The sequence below is a fragment of the Psammomys obesus genome, unplaced genomic scaffold (genome assembly GCF_907164565.1).
Source record: "Psammomys obesus unplaced genomic scaffold, mPsaObe1.curated_primary_1811, whole genome shotgun sequence".
NCBI classification, from domain to species: domain Eukaryota; kingdom Metazoa; phylum Chordata; class Mammalia; order Rodentia; family Muridae; genus Psammomys; species Psammomys obesus.
The window spans coordinates 42,894,058-42,911,457 of NW_026591086.1; the positions used below are offsets into that span (position 1 = coordinate 42,894,058).

General features: G+C 47.6%; 1 protein-coding gene across 1 annotated transcript; it reads right to left on the bottom strand.

Annotated features, from left to right (window-relative positions):
- Positions 1-905: 905 nt before the first annotated feature.
- Positions 906-5,952, bottom strand: Spry2 (sprouty RTK signaling antagonist 2). Its single transcript, XM_055609935.1, has 2 exons — positions 5,409-5,952; positions 906-2,703 (listed from the first exon to the last, which is right to left on the bottom strand). Exon 2 carries the CDS (start codon positions 2,650-2,652, stop codon positions 1,705-1,707), a length of 948 nt encoding a protein of 315 aa, XP_055465910.1. The 5' UTR covers positions 2,653-2,703; positions 5,409-5,952; the 3' UTR covers positions 906-1,704.
- Positions 5,953-17,400: the final 11,448 nt, after the last annotated feature.

Genomic DNA, 17,400 nt, shown 5'->3' on the forward strand with positions numbered 1-17,400 from the left:
TCCTAGACTTCCGGGGATTCTTGGCAGCAAAATGTTATGCTTTTGGGAAAAAAAAAAATCATCAGCCACAAAGTGACTAATATTTGCCAAGATGGGCTTGTAGCAGCTTGAGGTGTCTTTGTTCCCACAGGACAGCTCTGAGCTCTGAGCAGTGTTTGCCATGCATCCTTACACGGGGCTACAGCTACTTTCTATAGCATTTGATTCTGGACAGAGATAAGACTGGCAAACCTGGATTTTAATTACTTGACCAACAATGAAAAGTCCTACCAAATATCTGAATCAAAACAGCATTTTTTTAAACGCTTTTTTTCCAACAAAGAATATGGTATGATGGCGAATGCAGAGTCTAAACCAAATATACACTAAAAAAACAGCCGGGACCAGCTTAAGTCAAGAAAACATCTTTGATTTTCCTTCTGTTGTAAGGATCCTGGGCATAGATATGTTCCACATTTGACAGACAGACAGCACTCTGTGTTTGTTGAGCAAACTCGTTCCTCTAGTTTTGAATATCCTTGATATACATGTTTAATATTGTATATTAGGAAAAAATTCTAACCTTAATTTTTTTTCTTAATTTCTTCTAAATAAGCAAGCTCAAAATAACAGAAGCGAATTGCCCCATAGAAGCAAGGCAAGCCAGGAGGTCTGCAGACTGGGAAGAATGGGACAGACAGAGCCAAAGGACAGTCTCGTAAACTTAAAGCAACTCACACTCCAATACTCTGTTGACTTCTGTCCTGACAGGTGCCATCATCTCTGAAAGCAACTGAACTTGCTCTACTGTAAAGCAGCTGTCATGAAAGGAGTCTTGTCCAAACAAATGAAACTATCAGATTAGAATGCCTTGACAAAATTTGGCTTCTTGAATTAGAAACAAAATAAAATAAAACCAGGTAAAGTAAGATAAAACAAGCTCAGTTTAATTTCAAACGTTAATATATTTTCTATTGAACATAGCATCTGTAACCCCTCTTTTGCAGCAACCATCACGTCCTCATAAAAGGGGCAAAATTTATGATGCCTCTTAAAATAAATATTCTTTTTTATAAAATAATAAAACTTCAAATAAATATTCTTTACACTAAACAATATGTTGAAAAAATTAGAAAATAAAGGTTGAATTTTACTGTAACTGTACAATATACATCAAGTCCAAAGGGAAATCAGAGTCTTACAATAAAGGCTTCCTGTAAGGCAAAATACAATCTAAAAACATACTGATTGATTCACATTCTTCCGAATGTACAACATATTAGTATAATATTTTGTGACTGTGCCATGGAGTATAGCACAACTTGGTTTTTCACAGTTGCAAATATTATTGTATATACAAAAATATAGCACATTATCTCTGGAGAAAACAATGAAGGGGGGAAGTCATTTGCTAATTTACAAATTTTGCAAGGACTATTCACAAATGAAAAACTTTGCCTAGGAGGGTTTCTCGCTTTAGCTTATGCAATATGTGGCCTTTCCTTGGAGCCCCATTAGCTGAGTTCTAGCAAGCATATCAGTTAAAATGGCACATGGGGAGGGGGAGAAAAAGAAGCATCTCACTGCAAACCACAAATCCCCTTAACCCTCTATTAACAGTGCCAAGATTACGACTGTTTAGTTGGTTGCATATGTGTGTTAAAAAAAAAAAAAAAGAGGGTGGGGAAACAAATCTTATTACTGCAGTATTCCTGATTAATAATGCTATGTTGGCTTTTCAAAGTTCCTAGGGGGGACCGTGGGAACTTTGCAGCAAACCGTATTTGAGTTTTTACAACGACACCCAGGCCTGTTCACTCGATCATAACACCCCTGGCACAATTTAAGGCAACCCTTGGCTGGAAGGTAACACCATAAACACGGCAAAAAGAGAGACATGACGCCCATGGCCGACCACCGGGTACAACAGTGCGACTGGCTGCAAGAACACGGGTTGTCAGCACAATTGTCCTCGTCGTCATTGGAGCAGTGATAGAAGAGACCTTTCACACAGCACACACAAGTCCCATAGTCAATGACGTTCTGGGCCGAGCAGAGGCACTGCTTGTCACAGATCCAGTCTGAGGGCAGGGGCCTCGGGTAGGTGCACTCCTTGCATTTGCACTTACCACAATCCTCACACCTATAGGCATGCGGACCCAAAGCGTCCTTGCTCAGAGGCTTAAGCTCACCCGGCTTGAGCTCAGATTTAGGCTGCACCCGGATTATGCCATCAGCAGCAGGCCCGGGGGAGAAGGATGACCCCAACAGTCTCTGTTCCGAGGAGCTGCTGCTGGTACTTGTCCTTGCACTGCTCCGAGACCCTGAGCTGACGGTGCTGATGGACCTGGACAGAGGGGCCCGTGAAGAATGGACCTGCGAGGGCTGGAGCCTGGGAGGCTGGCGGTGCTCGGGCAGACCGTGGAGTCTCTCATGTTTGTGCTGAGTGGAGGGGCGAGGAGCAGGCTTGAGCCCGGGTCTTGGGACCACAGTGGGCCCCTCTGTGTACTCATTGGTGTTTCGGATGGCTCTGATCTGATCCAGAGACAAGACATGTACCTGCTGGGTAAGGGCGTCTCTGGGGTCCGGCTCCCCACGCTGCCTGCCACTGTCACGGGGTGCCTGCAGCAAAGGCTGCTGCGACCCGCTGCCACTCTGAGCTCTGGCCTCCATCAGGTCTTGGCAGTGTGTTCACTCCAGCAGGCTTAGAACACATCTGAACTCCTGGGGAAACCAAGAGGAAAGAAAATGGTTTACACTCGAAGACTTCCCACTCTCCACCCACCAGAGTTGACTCTTCGCTTCCCACAGCCTCTGGAGAAACGGCCCTGGAATCGCGCTGGTCGTGGTGGTATGGACTCAAAGCTGAAAGTTACGGCTGGACACGGACAGTTCCGCCATCTCCAGACGTGCAGGGACGCAAAGCAATGTCTATGGAGTCTCCAAAGCAGGACTCCTTTACCCAAATAAGCACCTTAGAAGGTTCGGGTTCAGTGTGAAAACTGGAAGGAAGCAAAGGCCAGGGCACCAACAGTGCCACCGACATTTTCGGAGGTGCGCCTTCCAGGTCTGAACTAGGTTTCAATTTGCCACGACCACTTTTACATTAAACACTAGTAAATAGCTTCAATACTAGGTTTCAGGCAGCTTTTTACATCACACTTGCACTTTTAAGTTGTCATATCAGTGCTCTTTTCCAATCCCACAGGATGACCACGACATAAAAAAGTACATTTCAAGAGCAGTTAAGGCTGCACTTTAATGAAATATACTAGCACAAAGCTACAGAATTAAGAACAGATCATTTCGATTCCCATTAGCTATTCCACGAGAACAATCTCTTAAGACAACAAACCCAGAACGCATTTTCCAAAACTTGTGAATCAAATACTCTACAGCCCTAAAGTCTATGAATCTAGCTTTGGATTCTGAACCCAAGTCATTCTTGCTTTATGAATAAAGAGCATGCAAAAAAAAAAAAAAAAAAAAAGTATTTTCTAGTTTTGAAAAACACCCGAGAGCACAAAGCAAAAAACAGCAACAGGGAAAGTTTTAGAAATCTGAAGTGTCACGGTTGAAACCTACCATTTTGTCAAGTAATCACTTAAATTACAGTCACTCTTCGGTTTAAAAAGCACCATCCCCTCTCCCCCAAAATAAGCAAAGGCGGACTTATAATCCAACCCCTGCTTTTTGGAAAAGGACAGCGAACAAGGCAGGTGACGACTGCCTCCTAATTCAGGACCAGGCAGGGCTGGAAACCGGATCTGCTCATCTCCAATAGCAAGGTACACAGGCTGCTCTTCGCTTTCACCCCGCTTATCGGCTCTCTCTGCGCCCCCACACAGTTCCCAGCAGGTGGGACTCAGCCAGAACCCCGGGGGACTGACGCTGTCCGGGGGCCAGCCCGGCCCCTCCTGTGTACAACCCACAGAAGCTCAGCAGGCAGGGGGCGCGGGCGCCTCCGAAGGGGACGTGTCGTGAAAGGCACCAGCACGCTTCCCCCTCCTCCACCCCCCCCCCCCACCCCCCCCCCCCCCCCCCCCCCGCCGCCAACCCCCCCCCCCCAACCCAAGAGAACTGCCATCCAGCCTAGAGGGGGAGCCACTCCAACACGCCCACCCCCGCCGCAAGGTCACCACAAGGTGCTCCCGCGAAGGCCTCGGGACGCCCTCCCCACAAGTTTCCAAATCCGACGCCCGGAGGAAGAGAGCCCGGCTCCGGACGCACAGCCTGCACCCAGGTCTCTGCACCCACGCTCCCAGCGCCAACCCACGGTGCGGCGACCGAAGCCTGCCATCCCCACACGCCTACCTCCCTGTAGACCAGGAAGAAAAAGACAGGTTCCTTAAAACGAAAGAAAAAAATAGCATTATCCAGAGCCCCAACTGCACACGCCAGGCGTGCAGGGCTCCGACCCCTGGGATTGGAAACTTTTCCGTGAGGGTTTCCTTGCCGTGGAAAGTAGCATCTTTTGGAAGGAAGAAAAAACAAAACAAAACAAAACCCACAAGTGATCCCTCCCGATCCCTGGCCGCCTTCTTCCCGGGGCCCCCTCCCTCCCCTTTCAGAGTGCTTTGAAACCCCCATTAAGAACAGTGTGTGATCAGACTGAGGATTAGGGGGGAAAGGACTTCAGCACTAGGGTGGGGCAAACCGACACAGAAACCCCTTTGTAAAAAAGGCGTTAAGACTCCAAATCTTAAAAACAGTAACACAAAAGAGGGAGGGGGGAAACAGCCTTTCCCTTTTTTTTTTTTTTTTTTTAATTTTGCCACCTACTTTCAGGTAATGGAAAACGATTGAGACCACTTGATAACACGCTTCCTGTGGTTAGGTCAGCCCAAGCGTCCAAATATATATATATTAAAAAATAAAAGGCGTGACCCAGGCCGACCGCGAAGAACGGAAAAAGAGAGAGAGAAAGCTGCACTTCCGAACCGCAGAGACGCGGCGCCAGGCTGGGCGACGCTCCCACCCGCACCGGGCTAGACTGTCCACACCGGGCAGAGGCGGGGACTCCCGCCGCCTGGCACCCTACCCTCTGCTCGCCTGCGGGTCTTCTGCCCGGGCGAGGTGGCGAGAGGGGAAACCCGGTCCCCCGGCCCCGCCGCGGGGCAGCTCTCCCGCCGAGAGGAGGAACAGGTTAGCGATGCAAGAGCCAGCACCGCGCCCTGGAAAACAGTGCTCTCCCTCCCGCTGAGGCTCCCGGAGCCTAAGTGGCCGCCGGGGCCCGGGTCGCAGCCGCAGGCAGCGGAGCGGTCCTCCGCCCCAAGCCCCCCGGGAGAGCGCGGTGTCGCTGCCTGCAGCCCGGCCGCGGCCGAGGCAGACCCGCGGGGCGGTCCTCCCGGGGAGCCTGCGAGGGGGAACCCGGCCCCCACTCGCGGCCGGCCGTGGCTCTAGCAGGGGAAAAGCCAAACGCTCCTCACCGTGATCGCGGCTTTGCACCAACCCCTCTCCCTCGGATTCCCTTCTTCCTGCGATGTGCAAATAAATCCAGTCCCGATGCAAACTTTCTCCTTCTTCCCGAGCTCCTGCTTCAGTCCAACTTCCGAGTAATCGGTGGGAGGATTAAAACCACGGGGAAACTTGGGAGCCCAAATCCTCCACCGTTGGAACCTCCCCGGATTCCGGGTTAGGAGAGATGACCTCCCTTCCAGAAGCGCACGCGGAGTATTTCCTCTCGCTCCCTCTCTCTTTTTTCTCAATGAACAAGAGGCCGAAGAGCCGACGTTGGCGAGTCTCTCTCTTTTATTTATTTATTTTTTTTGCTGCCCGGTCGACGAGAGAAAGAGAGGCGAACACGGCCTTTGCAAAGAACCCTAGGCCAGCTCGCCAAGTCCCCGGGGTCCCGGGGCTGCTCGGGAGCGGAGGCTGGCGCGGGGCCGCGGGCCGGGCCGGGCGCGCGCGGGGGCCTGGGCGCTGCGCGCTCCGCCGGCCCCTCTCCTGCGCTGGCGCTGCGGCGCGCAGCTCTCGCCCGTGCAGACTGGGCGTTGCGGAGGCGCGGCGGCGAGGCCGAGGCGGGGGTGGGTGGGGGTGCGGAGGGGGGAGGAGGCGGGGTGGGGGAGGAGGAGGAGGGCCTGGGGCCCGGCCGGGGACGGACGGGAGGGAGGAGGGGGGGGGCGCGCCGCTGGCCTGCGCCCTCGCCTTTCCGGAGGAGGCAGGGAGCTCTGCGGCGGCCGCGGCAGCAGTAAATGGCGTCATGTGGATCCGAGGCGGAACAGAGCAGTTGTTGTCCCAGAGGATATATCGCATCCGGTCCCAGCTCATTGGCTCGGCGGGGCTACATTCACTCGCGCCCCGGCGCCCGCCGGCGCTCCGAGCCGCAGGAGGCATTCAAAAGGGCAACCGCGCCGCCCCGCGCGTCCCCAGCCGCTCCTGCCAGCCCGGGCGCCCTGGCGCGGCCGCCGCGAGCTCGGGGTGTCCAGTTCCGAGCAAACGCTGACCTTAAGGGGTCCCCCCCACCCCACCCCGGAGGCCGCCGGCCGCGGGCTAGGCTCGCTTAGGGAACTTTTCCTTCTCGCGTTGCACACTAGAACCCGGCCGCCGCGCGCTGGGGTTCGGGTTTGGAATCCATTTCGGGCTCTACCTTACCGCTCCCGACACCCCAACCTCCCCCCACCGGTGCCCAGGGGGCGAGGAGGGTGGGGGGAGCGGGAGGGGGAGGGAGAGGGGAGCGGGAAGTGAGCTGGGAGGGCTATTGGTTTATTCTTTGTCTACTGGATTAACCCGATTATACACCGGGCACCAGCACGGCCCGCCTCCCCCACCCCCGAGCCTTGTACGGCAGGAACGGAATGTAGATTCGGGTTTCAAGTCCCCTCTGCTCTGGCCGGGATTGGCTTCTGAGTGTGTAGACTTGTAGTTTGTTAGAATTTCATTTTTTTTTTTTAAAGAGGGATTATCTATAGATGGGGGCCTTTTGAAGACTTTTTTTTTTTTTTTAGATACTGTTTTGCTCGACGCAAAAGCCCTTTTAAACTGATTCTGTAATGCCCACGCGATTACTCAGGGCGACATCATGGACTTCCGAAATAGGGAGGGGGCGGGGAGGCTCCCCCCCCCCCGCAGGATCCCTCCTTCGCGCAGCCATAAATAAAAGGAGAGTCATCTTCCAGACACCGCCGTGGGTCACCCAGGACGTTCTCCCGTGGGTCCCCGTCCGTGTGGGCAGCGGACTGCAGCGAGCCACTTAGAAATGCAGAAACACACACACACCCGGGCCGCTGCCGCTGGGCTGAGGTGCCTGCACGTGGCAGCGAGCCCCCGGCCGGGTCCCCGCAGTGTAGCCACAACACTCCTGTTACAACTCCGGCCCAAAGTTTGCAGAATGTTTCTCTTTCGCCGGAAAGTACCTGCCGAAAGGTCAGACTTCCCTCCCGGCACCTGCGACCTTGCGCCCGGCGAGGTTACAGCCCCCGGCCGTGCGCGGCTGCCCTGGCCTCCAGCCGCCGTCCGGCGGGGCGTCTCTCCGGACGGTCCCCGGCACGTCGATGGCCTCGCTTGCGCTCTCGCCCTGCCCTCCCGGGGTTTGGAGCGAGGAGCGGCAGGGGAAGTGGCGAGCGTTATTTCCGGGCGCGGGGTTACGTGCCCCCGCGCCCCCCGGCTGAGGGTGGGAGAGGCCCCGTCGGCCGCATCCGTGGCGTCCCGGGGACTTGGGGCAGCGGGGCCTCCTCGGCCACCGCGGCTCGCCCGGCGCCGCATTCCGCGGAGCCCCGAGCGGGCGAGCGCGGGCGCCGCTGCGCTTCCCCGAGCGGCCGCCAGGGGGCGCGCGCCGGGCGCGGGGCTCCAGCTGCTCGCTGCCGTGGGATCCAGCGCGAGTTGGAGGGGTGTCTCTCCAAGTGGGTCTGGCTGGCCCCGGGGTTTTGAGATGTGTAATAAACGTCACGGAAGGTGGCATGGCTTGCCATCGCCTTAGCCACGTTTCCTTTGAGACGGAGCTGGTTCGATTCCGAAGAATCTCAAGTGTTTGTTTTGTTTTTTTTTTTTTTAGTACAGGAGCTAGGAGGTCAAAGGCAGGTTGTGCGAGGCTGTCAGGAAGGAGCCGCTGGTGTGTGACCAGCCAGCAGCTGAAGCAGAGCTGGCGAGGGAGGCACCTCCTCCCCTCACACCCTTGCACCCTGTGGCTACTTCTTGGGACACGTTTGCCCCATGCCATTTCCTCCATCGCTGCAGGAGCTCTACTAACAGGTCATTAGGAATCAAAGCACAGAATAGAATTCAAGTCAGGAACTTCCGGACGCTTGGGGAAGAATCTATGAATTCATATTTGCCTTTCATGAATTAGAAAGGATTTTAGGAAATAATTTACTCTTTTCTCTCCCACGCTGCTTAGGGAAACAGGCTACCTGTAACTCCAGAACGAAGTAAATGCAAGAATCTGTTGGATGCTATTAAATTATTCTTTTAGTCTTAGTGCGATATTGTTTCTCAGCCTGTGAAGTGTGTAAGCTGCCACGTTGTGCTTCCAAAGACTGCTGTTAAAATAGAACAGACGGGTTGTGTTTGTGCGCAGATTGCGTACGCACAGTGAGGTGTGTCATGTGCCTCCAAACCAGTTATCATGCTCACTAATTAAAACGGGTTAATCGTGGATGAGAGTCAGGGTAGTGGTAGCGCTCAGGCAAACATCAGGAGAAAGCTCCCTTTCAGACGGGCTCTGGAAAGTTCTGGAAAGAGAACCCTGATACAGGCACAGATTTTTACCGCTTGTCAAACACTTGTAAAACAAAACCAAAGCAAGTCCACGGGACTGGCTGCTGCTGGATACCCAGCTCCAGGTATCCTCAGATAGTGCGCCGTCTCACTGCCGGCTCTTGAGTAGAATCTGTTGTGTACGAGCGGGTTCTCAACTCTGGCTTTTGTTTTTGTTTTTGTTTTTTCTGAATTCATTTATTTGTACTTCATTTCTTAACTATAGTCTTCCTCATTCGTTGTTTTTAATGAGGCCGAATAGAAACAACCTTGAGTTTCATCTCCTCCACTCAGTGGTAGAAGGTTGTGAAGACAACAGTGTAGACATACTTCTTCAGGGCTATGTTGAGTGAGTTGAAACATTGTTTAGGACTGTCCTTTCCAGCTGCACAGAGCTGTTTGGTTTTCTTTGCAATGGGAAAATGTTTCTTTAAATCTTTTGAATTTGCTTTTGAGGCAAAGAATTAATAAGTATTTAGAATTTTGTTCTATTACCGAAGGAGTTGTCTTTGGGTTTGATGTTTTATGTTTGTCTTGTTTTGTTTCATATTTAAAGACAGTACAGAACACAACAGTGCATACTGTTTTCCGGGGTTACAGTTTGGACCACTCAGCCACCATTTCTTTTTACAGCCTGGGATTGTAAAATTCATTTATGCAAGGCCTCTTCAGCGACCTTCCTACAGCAAAGGGATTTGCGGTGGGGACCTTTTGATTTGGCAGCCCCGACTATTATCATTTTACATTTTGAATTTCTTTGATTCCTCACATTCTGTTGATAGTGCCTCCAGGAAGGGAATTGGGAGTGGCTTCAATAAAGAAGCAAAGGAATTCAAAATAGACCACTTGATGTCTTATCTCGATTGCTTGAAGGGCTGGAAGCAGTTTATCTCTGGATCTAACCTTCTTTGCAGATGTCCTTTACCCCTAACTAGACTCCGTGCAGGAGCTGGGGTTATGCTAGGGTGAAAGGGGTAGTCTTGATGAGTGACCTTGAGCCGTGGGCACCGGCCGTCTCTTCTACAGCCAGAATCCGCCTGTGGTTTGTGCTGGTTGATGAATGGATAGCCTCGCTAGATGAGCTAGATGATTGCACATTTACTACAATTCATGCAAATTCAGAAGGTGGCTGAATCTCTGTAACCAGTGTAACGAGGGAAAGAAACACTCAGCTGCTGGCCTCAGGAGTTTCTCTTCCTTTTTCAATATGTTTGTTCTTTGGCCTAAAGATTAAGCTTCTTTCTCCCTTTGTAGGATTGCATGTACACAGTGGTAGTCCTTTGTGCTCTCAGCCTTACTTTTACTTTTCTATGTGTTTTATTTTTTTCTTTGTTCTAGAAGCTTTTTTTTTTTAACAGATGCTAGAGCCTCATATAAATGAGACTCAGTAATGGACACTAGTCTTTGGATATCACCGGAAATATTTAGAAGTAGGCAGATTTGGCTTTTGAATGCACAGCATAGTTCAGTTTGATTTTTAGACAAGGTCTCACTATGGAGCCAGGTCTGGACTGCAGCTCTGGGCAATCCTCCTGCCTCTGCACCCCAAGTGCAGGGATTACAGGCAGGCACCGGTTTCCACATCCACGGATGTGTAAACTCTATACTTTTCATTGTGTGGGCATTTGATTAAAGGGCACAGGAAGTTCAGACTGTTCTCTAGGGAAGATGTGGTCCAAAATTTTCCACACAGTTCTTATTTTAGTACAGACACCAAAAATATTAAGACCAATAGCCAGTTCCAAATCTCAGTGCACAGGTTATGTCTACATATATCAGGCTTGGTGGCTGGAGAATGACTGTATACAGATGTAGGGTGTTCTCATGGGTAGAAATTGTTTTAAGATTACAGTCATTGAACTATTGTCAAGTTGGTCTGGAGAGATGGCTCAGAGGTTGAGAGCACTGTCAGCTCTTCCGGAGGTCATGAGTTCAATTCCCAGCAACCACATGATGGCTCACAACCATCTACAGTGAGATCTGGTGCCCTCTTCTGGTGTGCAGGTGTTCAGACAGAACACTGTACATAGTAAATAAATCTTTTTTAAAAATTAAAAAAATAAATATTGTCAAGTTACATTAAACAGCTTTCAAAGATACACTTTACAGCCAGACTATGTCAAAGAGCTGCACAGTCTATATCAGGGCTACCCTGAACTTTTTTGGGGGTGGGTGGGTGGGGTTCCTGGAATTGAAACAGAGAGCTTCCTGGATTCTAACACTAATACGTCTTTAGAAGCAGTTCTTAATCTCTGGGTTGTGACCCCTCTCGGAGGGGTCAAATGACCTTTTCACTGGGGCTGCCTAAGCCCATGGGAAAACACAGCTATTTACATTATGATTCATAACAGTAGCAAAATTACAGTTATGAAGTAACAACACAAATAATTTTATGGTGGGGGGGTCACCCCAGAACATGAGGAACTGTATTAAGCAGTCTCAGTATTGGGAAGATGGATAACACTGGTCTGTGGGTTAAATGTACGTTAAGTTTTGTGCAGTTTTTGCTCTTTTTTTTTCTTTTCCCCGAAAGCCAAATTTTTGTTTTTATTTTACTGTTTCTTTAAAAAGAAAATATTTCAGTTCTATTTTCAATGAATTAAAGCAAAGAATTTAATTAAGTTAATATTTTTCAAGTTTTTTTTTTTTTTTTTTTGTTTTGTTTTGGTTTGGTTTGGTTTCTCTTCGTAGCCTTGGCTGTCCTGGGCTTGCCTTGTAGACCAGGCTGACCTCAAACTCACAGCAATCCACCTGCCTCTGCCTCCTCGAGTGCTGGGATTACAGGTGTGCACCACCACACCAGGCTCAAGTCTTTAATTTTGTAAAAGCAAAGTACCTGGGAGCTGGAGAGATGGCTCCGAATTAAGGAAACTTGCTGCTCCTGCAGAGGTCATGGGCTTGGTTTCCAACACCCACTTAGTGACTCACACTACCTGTATTCTCTAGTTCCAGGAGCTCTGATGCCCTCTGCTGGCCTCTGCGAGTACCAGCTGATGCCCAAATGAGATGCACATATATAACTGCAGGCAGGCAAAATCATACAGGTAAAATAAAAATAAACAAATCTTTAAAGACATGTATTTGCCTTCCTTCCTTCCTTCCTTCCTTCCTTCCTTCCTTCCTTCCTTCCTTCCTTCCTTCCTTCCTTCCTTCCTTCCTTCCTTCCTTCCTTCCTTCCCTCCCTCCCTCCCTCCCTCCCTCCCTCCCTCCCTCCTTCCTTCCTTCCCTCTTTCCTTTCTGTTTTTAGAGAGAATCTCAATTGCCCCAAGGCAGCATGGGCCAAAGGATGACCTTGACTCTCTGATCCTCTGCCTGTACCTTTGGTGGGCTGGTAAGCCATCACCTCAGAGTCAAACCTCCAAGCAAGGTTTCCCCGTGTGACCCTTGCTGACTGGGAATTCAGTGTGCAGACCAGGCTTACCTGCCTCTCGAATGCTGGGGTTACATTGCTGCTTCATCACACTCAACTGACTTTTCTTAGGAGAGAATTTAAGTCATTTTGCTACTGTGAAAATATTATTATGTCTTGTGTAAAGTGACTGAAACAAGTTTGATGAAAGTCATGATTTCCTTTCCTTTCCCCCATCTTCTGCCCTCTCCTCTCCCTCCTCCCTCCCTTCCCCTCTTTTCTAAGATGGTCTTTTTATGAAATACAGAATGTTCTCAACCTCTTGTGCCAAATTTTTTTTCTTTCTTTCTTTCTTTCTTTCTCTCTTTCTTTCTTTCTTTCTTTCTTTCTTTCTTTCTTTCTTTTTCTTTTTTTTTTTTTCCTTTTTGAGACAGGGTTTCTCTATGTAGTCCTGGATCCTGGATGTCCTGGACTTTGTAGACCAGGCTGGCCTCAAACTCACAGTGATCTGTCTGCCTCTGCCTCCTAAATGCTGGGACTAAAGGCGTGTGCCACGATGGCAGGCAAAATAATAATAATTATTGGTTTTTTTGATCCTGGTTTAAAATAGGTTTATGGAAATTTTATGCTACGACGGGCTACAGGGAATAAAGAAATTAGCACACGACCTACTGATAGGTAGATGTTTGCACATGAACGTGGATTCATGAAGTTTCTTTTTCTTCAGTGGGCTTTCCCTGCCTCTCTCCATTCCTCCCTTGTTATCACCCCACCATCCTTAACCACGTCCACTGGGCACACACCTGTAGCCCTGGAACTCATCACGAAAGCCAGGATAGCAGTGAACTTGACATGATCCCCCTGTCTTTGAGTGCCAGAATTACATATATGTGCCACCATACCTGGTTGAATATTTCATTTTGAAAAGTGCATTTGGCAAACAAGAATGCCTACGTCAACATTAACAATTTTCACGGTACTAAGCCATAACTTGAAATTAAGAAGTTAGCATTTTAGAAGTTTTAAATTTAAAACGTAACTGAGAGAAGTATATCATGAGCACTATCGTAGCTTGGACAAGTAGAGCCAGAACTGTTTTGTCAACTTCATGGCCTGTAAGTGTGGAAAGGATACAAGAAGCTATTTCATTGGCAGTAAATAATCACATATTCATTCAGATGAATATAGTCAAGACATACAAGGTCACAAATATGTTTACCACCTAGGCTGTTTGCAAAGGAATTGACAGCACATTTTAAAAAAATTCCATTTATCCATCTGTCCATCTGTCTGTCTGCCTGTCTGTCTATAATTGGAGTGGGGAATGATGTGTGAGTGCCACAGCACACCTGTGGAGGGCAAAGGACTTTGTTTTGACTTCAACACTGGGGGTCAGGGACTTAACTCAGATGATGGAGCAGGCTTGCTGGTGTGTGCAAAAGGGTGGCAGGAACCTTTAACTACTGATCTCACGGGGCCGCAGCAGAATGGAACTTGTGTCTGGCAAAAATCAAGGATGTATAATATTGGTCACATAATCTGATGAAAGTAAGATTAGTAGAGAGGGCTGGGTGTGGTGGTGTATGCCTTTAATCCCAGCACACAGGAGACCATCCTGTTCTACACAGCAAGGGCTACACACAGAAACCCTGTCTTGACTCTTCCCCCCCCCCCCACAGAAAAGAATAGCAGAAAGGAAGTCACCGAGTAGTGGACAGTTTTTGCAGTTTGCATGCTGTGTGAATACCCATTACTAATCTTGAGACATGAACTTCTCACTCTTGTTTTATTATTGCAGAGACATGTTTGCGTTATATTCTCCAAGATGTTGAAGTCATCCATGGGCGGGCTAGGAACAGAGCTTATAGAGCGTTTGCCTAGCATGTGTTCGGCCATATGCACGATCCCCAGCAATGGAAAAAGATCATTCACGAGAAAATTAGCATGTTATTATTTGTTGATTGTAACTTGTAACATTCTCCTCTCACCCCACCCTAAAACCAAAAAACCAAAAACCAAAACAGATCAAACAAAGAGACAAACAAACAACAAAACCCAAAACTTAAAACAAAAACCCACACATGGTGTTCCGTGTTGAAAGATTTTAAAGGTTAGAGAGGTCAAGAAATTTGGATTTAGATTCAGTTGATGGTACTTTGATTACAAACCTCTGTTGCCTAAGCTATTGAGATGGAAGTATCTTGTTTCTCTTAATGGAGACCCAAGCTCTGAGCCTACCCTCAGGGCTCTACCACCCAGCACTTTCCCTCACCGGCTGCTGAAGGTCCCGACACACTCCTGCTTTCTGCCCGAAGCCATGGAGACCGTGCCTGAGTTGCTCAAAAGTGTTCCTGTCTTGCAACAGGGCCTTTGAACATGATATTCTCTGACGTGCTTCTCTGGGCAAACTTTCTTGTCTTTTAACCCCCATTTATCTGTCCAATCCCTGTTGTATTCTCAGGAAAGCTTTCTTTGACTTCTTTGACCAGGTCAATCAATCCCTTATTTTTTTGTCTCATGAAAGCATACTTGGGATTGGCCAACCCCGTCATCAATAACTGTATTCATTGTATTTGAAGGTCCTGTATTTGTATACCACTTTATGCCCAGCTTTGAAGAGCCTGTCGTGAATAAAGACTTGAACACTACTTTTTAGTCAAATGAAGGAGTGGAGTAATGAACCCTGTCCATAGAAGGTATGTATAGGGTCGCTCTAGTGGTAGTATGACTATATGACTAGAGAGCCTAGCACACATGAACTTTTCAAAAGGGCAACGTGATTGTTTTGCTCAAATTGGGTGTGGGAGTTTACTTGGGAAAATTAGCTATTTTTCTAACATATTTTTTAAAAATATTAACTTTAATAAGTACATTTTGATGTTCTGTCCCACCAGAGCCAAGGCGGCTTGTGATCTCTGAGCCTTGCTTTATATTTTTGCGTAGTATAAATGGCTGTTGTTTCTCTAGTGTCAGTGTTTGTCAGGCCCTCCTCCACTCCATGCTAGAACTACAGTAGTTGGGAATTCGGTTGGTATAAATAACAAGTGCATGTTGCCTGCTGGCACGTTCATAAGGAAAAGTTTGATAGATGGATGGATAAGTTAAGATGGCGAGAGGCAATGAAGGAAGCCAGCTATCCATGAAACTTTGATTCACTGTACAGTTCTGACCCTCAACTTCATCGCAGTTGCTAGCTAGTGTTAACCAACATAAACACAGGACACTCAGGATTACATTTCTGATAAACAACAAAATGATGTCCCATACTGCATTTCATTCATTGGTACAAAATTAAAATAAATAAATAAATAAATAAATAAATAAATAAATAAATAAATAAATAAATAAATAGCAAGATGGGAAGGTTTGAAATGAAGCCAAGAAAGTCCCTGCACTTTCACCACTGCTTTGTTGTTGTTGTTGAGATTCTCTTATGGCTAGACATGTAGCGCTGTCATACAGCACTTGCTCACAAGGCGGGGGACCCCGAATTTGGTACTCATTACTGTCAAAAGAACAAAACCCAAGAAACAAATTAAAAAACAAAACAACAACAACAACAACAAAAAACTATTGAGATTATTTCTAAAAAACAAAACAAAACAAAACAAAACAAAAAACCCCAAAAACTTTTATAGCCTAAAGATGACATACTATCTTAGTTCCTCTTCTATTGCTGGAAAGAGACACCATGATCAAGGCAACTTATAGAAGAAAGCATTTGGGGGCTAGAGAGATGGCTCCGTGTTTAAGAGCACTGGGTGCTCTTCCAGAGGTCCTGAGTTCAATTTCCAGCAACCACATGGTGGCTCACAACCAACTATAATGAGATCTGGTGCCCTCTTCTGGTGTGCAGGCATACAAGTAAACAGAATACTGTATGCAAAACAAAAAAAATAAATCTTAAAAAAGAGAGAGAGAAGAAGGAGGAGGAGGAGAAGGGGGGGAAGAAGAAAGCATTTAACTGGGAGTTTGTCTGCAATTTCAGAAGGTTAGTCCATGATCCAAGGCACTGGAGCATCAACTGAGATCTTACAACTTGATACACAGGGAGAGAGAGAGAACAATGGGCCTGGTGTGGGCCTTTGAAACACAATAGCCCACCCACAGTGAAGCATCTTCTCCAACAAGGTCACACTTTCTAAGCCTTCATAAACAGCCAATCAGGTATGAACCAAAGATTCAAATATATGAGCGTGTGGGGATCATTAGCATTCAAACCTCCACATACACATTCCCGTTCCATCTCTATAGCTGTATTTTTATAGGCTCATATATTTTTATTTTACGTAGATGTGTGTATGTCTGAGTGTATGCCTATGTGCCACACGCATGCTGTGCCTGTGGAGGCCAGAAGAGGCTGTCAGAAAACCTGGAACTACAACTATAAGTGCTTGTGAACTATCTGATGTGAGTTCTGGAAGCCAAACCTGCGTCCTCTTCAAGAGCATCAAGTGTTCTTAGCAACTGGGTTTGTTTTTAATTCGTGAAAAATACATTTGTGCAACACAATACAGGTATGAATTTAGCTTTATTCAAAACTTAATATAGATTGATGTAAGATGGGTCCCATGTAAATTATTTAACCAGATGGCAACTCAGTTTCTTCACTTACAACATGGGAATAAAAATATTTCCAGTATCAGAGCATCTTAGTAAGGATTAAGAAGGAATACATGTGGAGTTGTAGAAGAGTCCTGACTTGTAATAACTCTCTCTCTCTCTTTCTTTTCCAAGACAGGGTTTCTCTGCATAGCCTGGCTGCCCTAGACTTGCTTTGTAGACCAGGCTGGCCTCAAACTCATAGAGATCAGCCTGTCTCTGCCTCCCCAAGTGCTAGGATTACAGGAGTGTGTCACCACACTTGGCTTTGTAATAACTCTTATTAAATTAAGGTCATTATTATGTTCATCATCATTATTATTATTAATCATAATAAGGATTTATAACTCACTGAAAACAAGAATAGAAAATAGAGGAGACAGCAAACAAAGTTTAGGTAGGTGGAGGTAGGTGCGAGACTATGCTCACACCTGCTTGTTAGATTATCCAGTTATTTTCTGCTTTCTCTGGTTGGCAAATAAGCTACAGCGAGTACCAATAACACAAACACCACTAAATGCTGAAGTCAGCTCTGCCACCCCATCCAAGAGCCAGTCAGTGACATTTATCATTGCTTGAGAGCGTAAGGATAGCTCACAGAAAGTTTGGAAGGACACCCAAAGCTAACTTTCATCAACTTCATGATTTGGCTATTCTCGGCCAGTGGTAGCATGTGACGTTCATGGGTTTATGGCCTGAGCCTCAAGTTCCAAGAAGTCATAGATGGAGGAGCATGCTATGTCTAAACCGTTTCTGAATATAGAATCACCAGGATA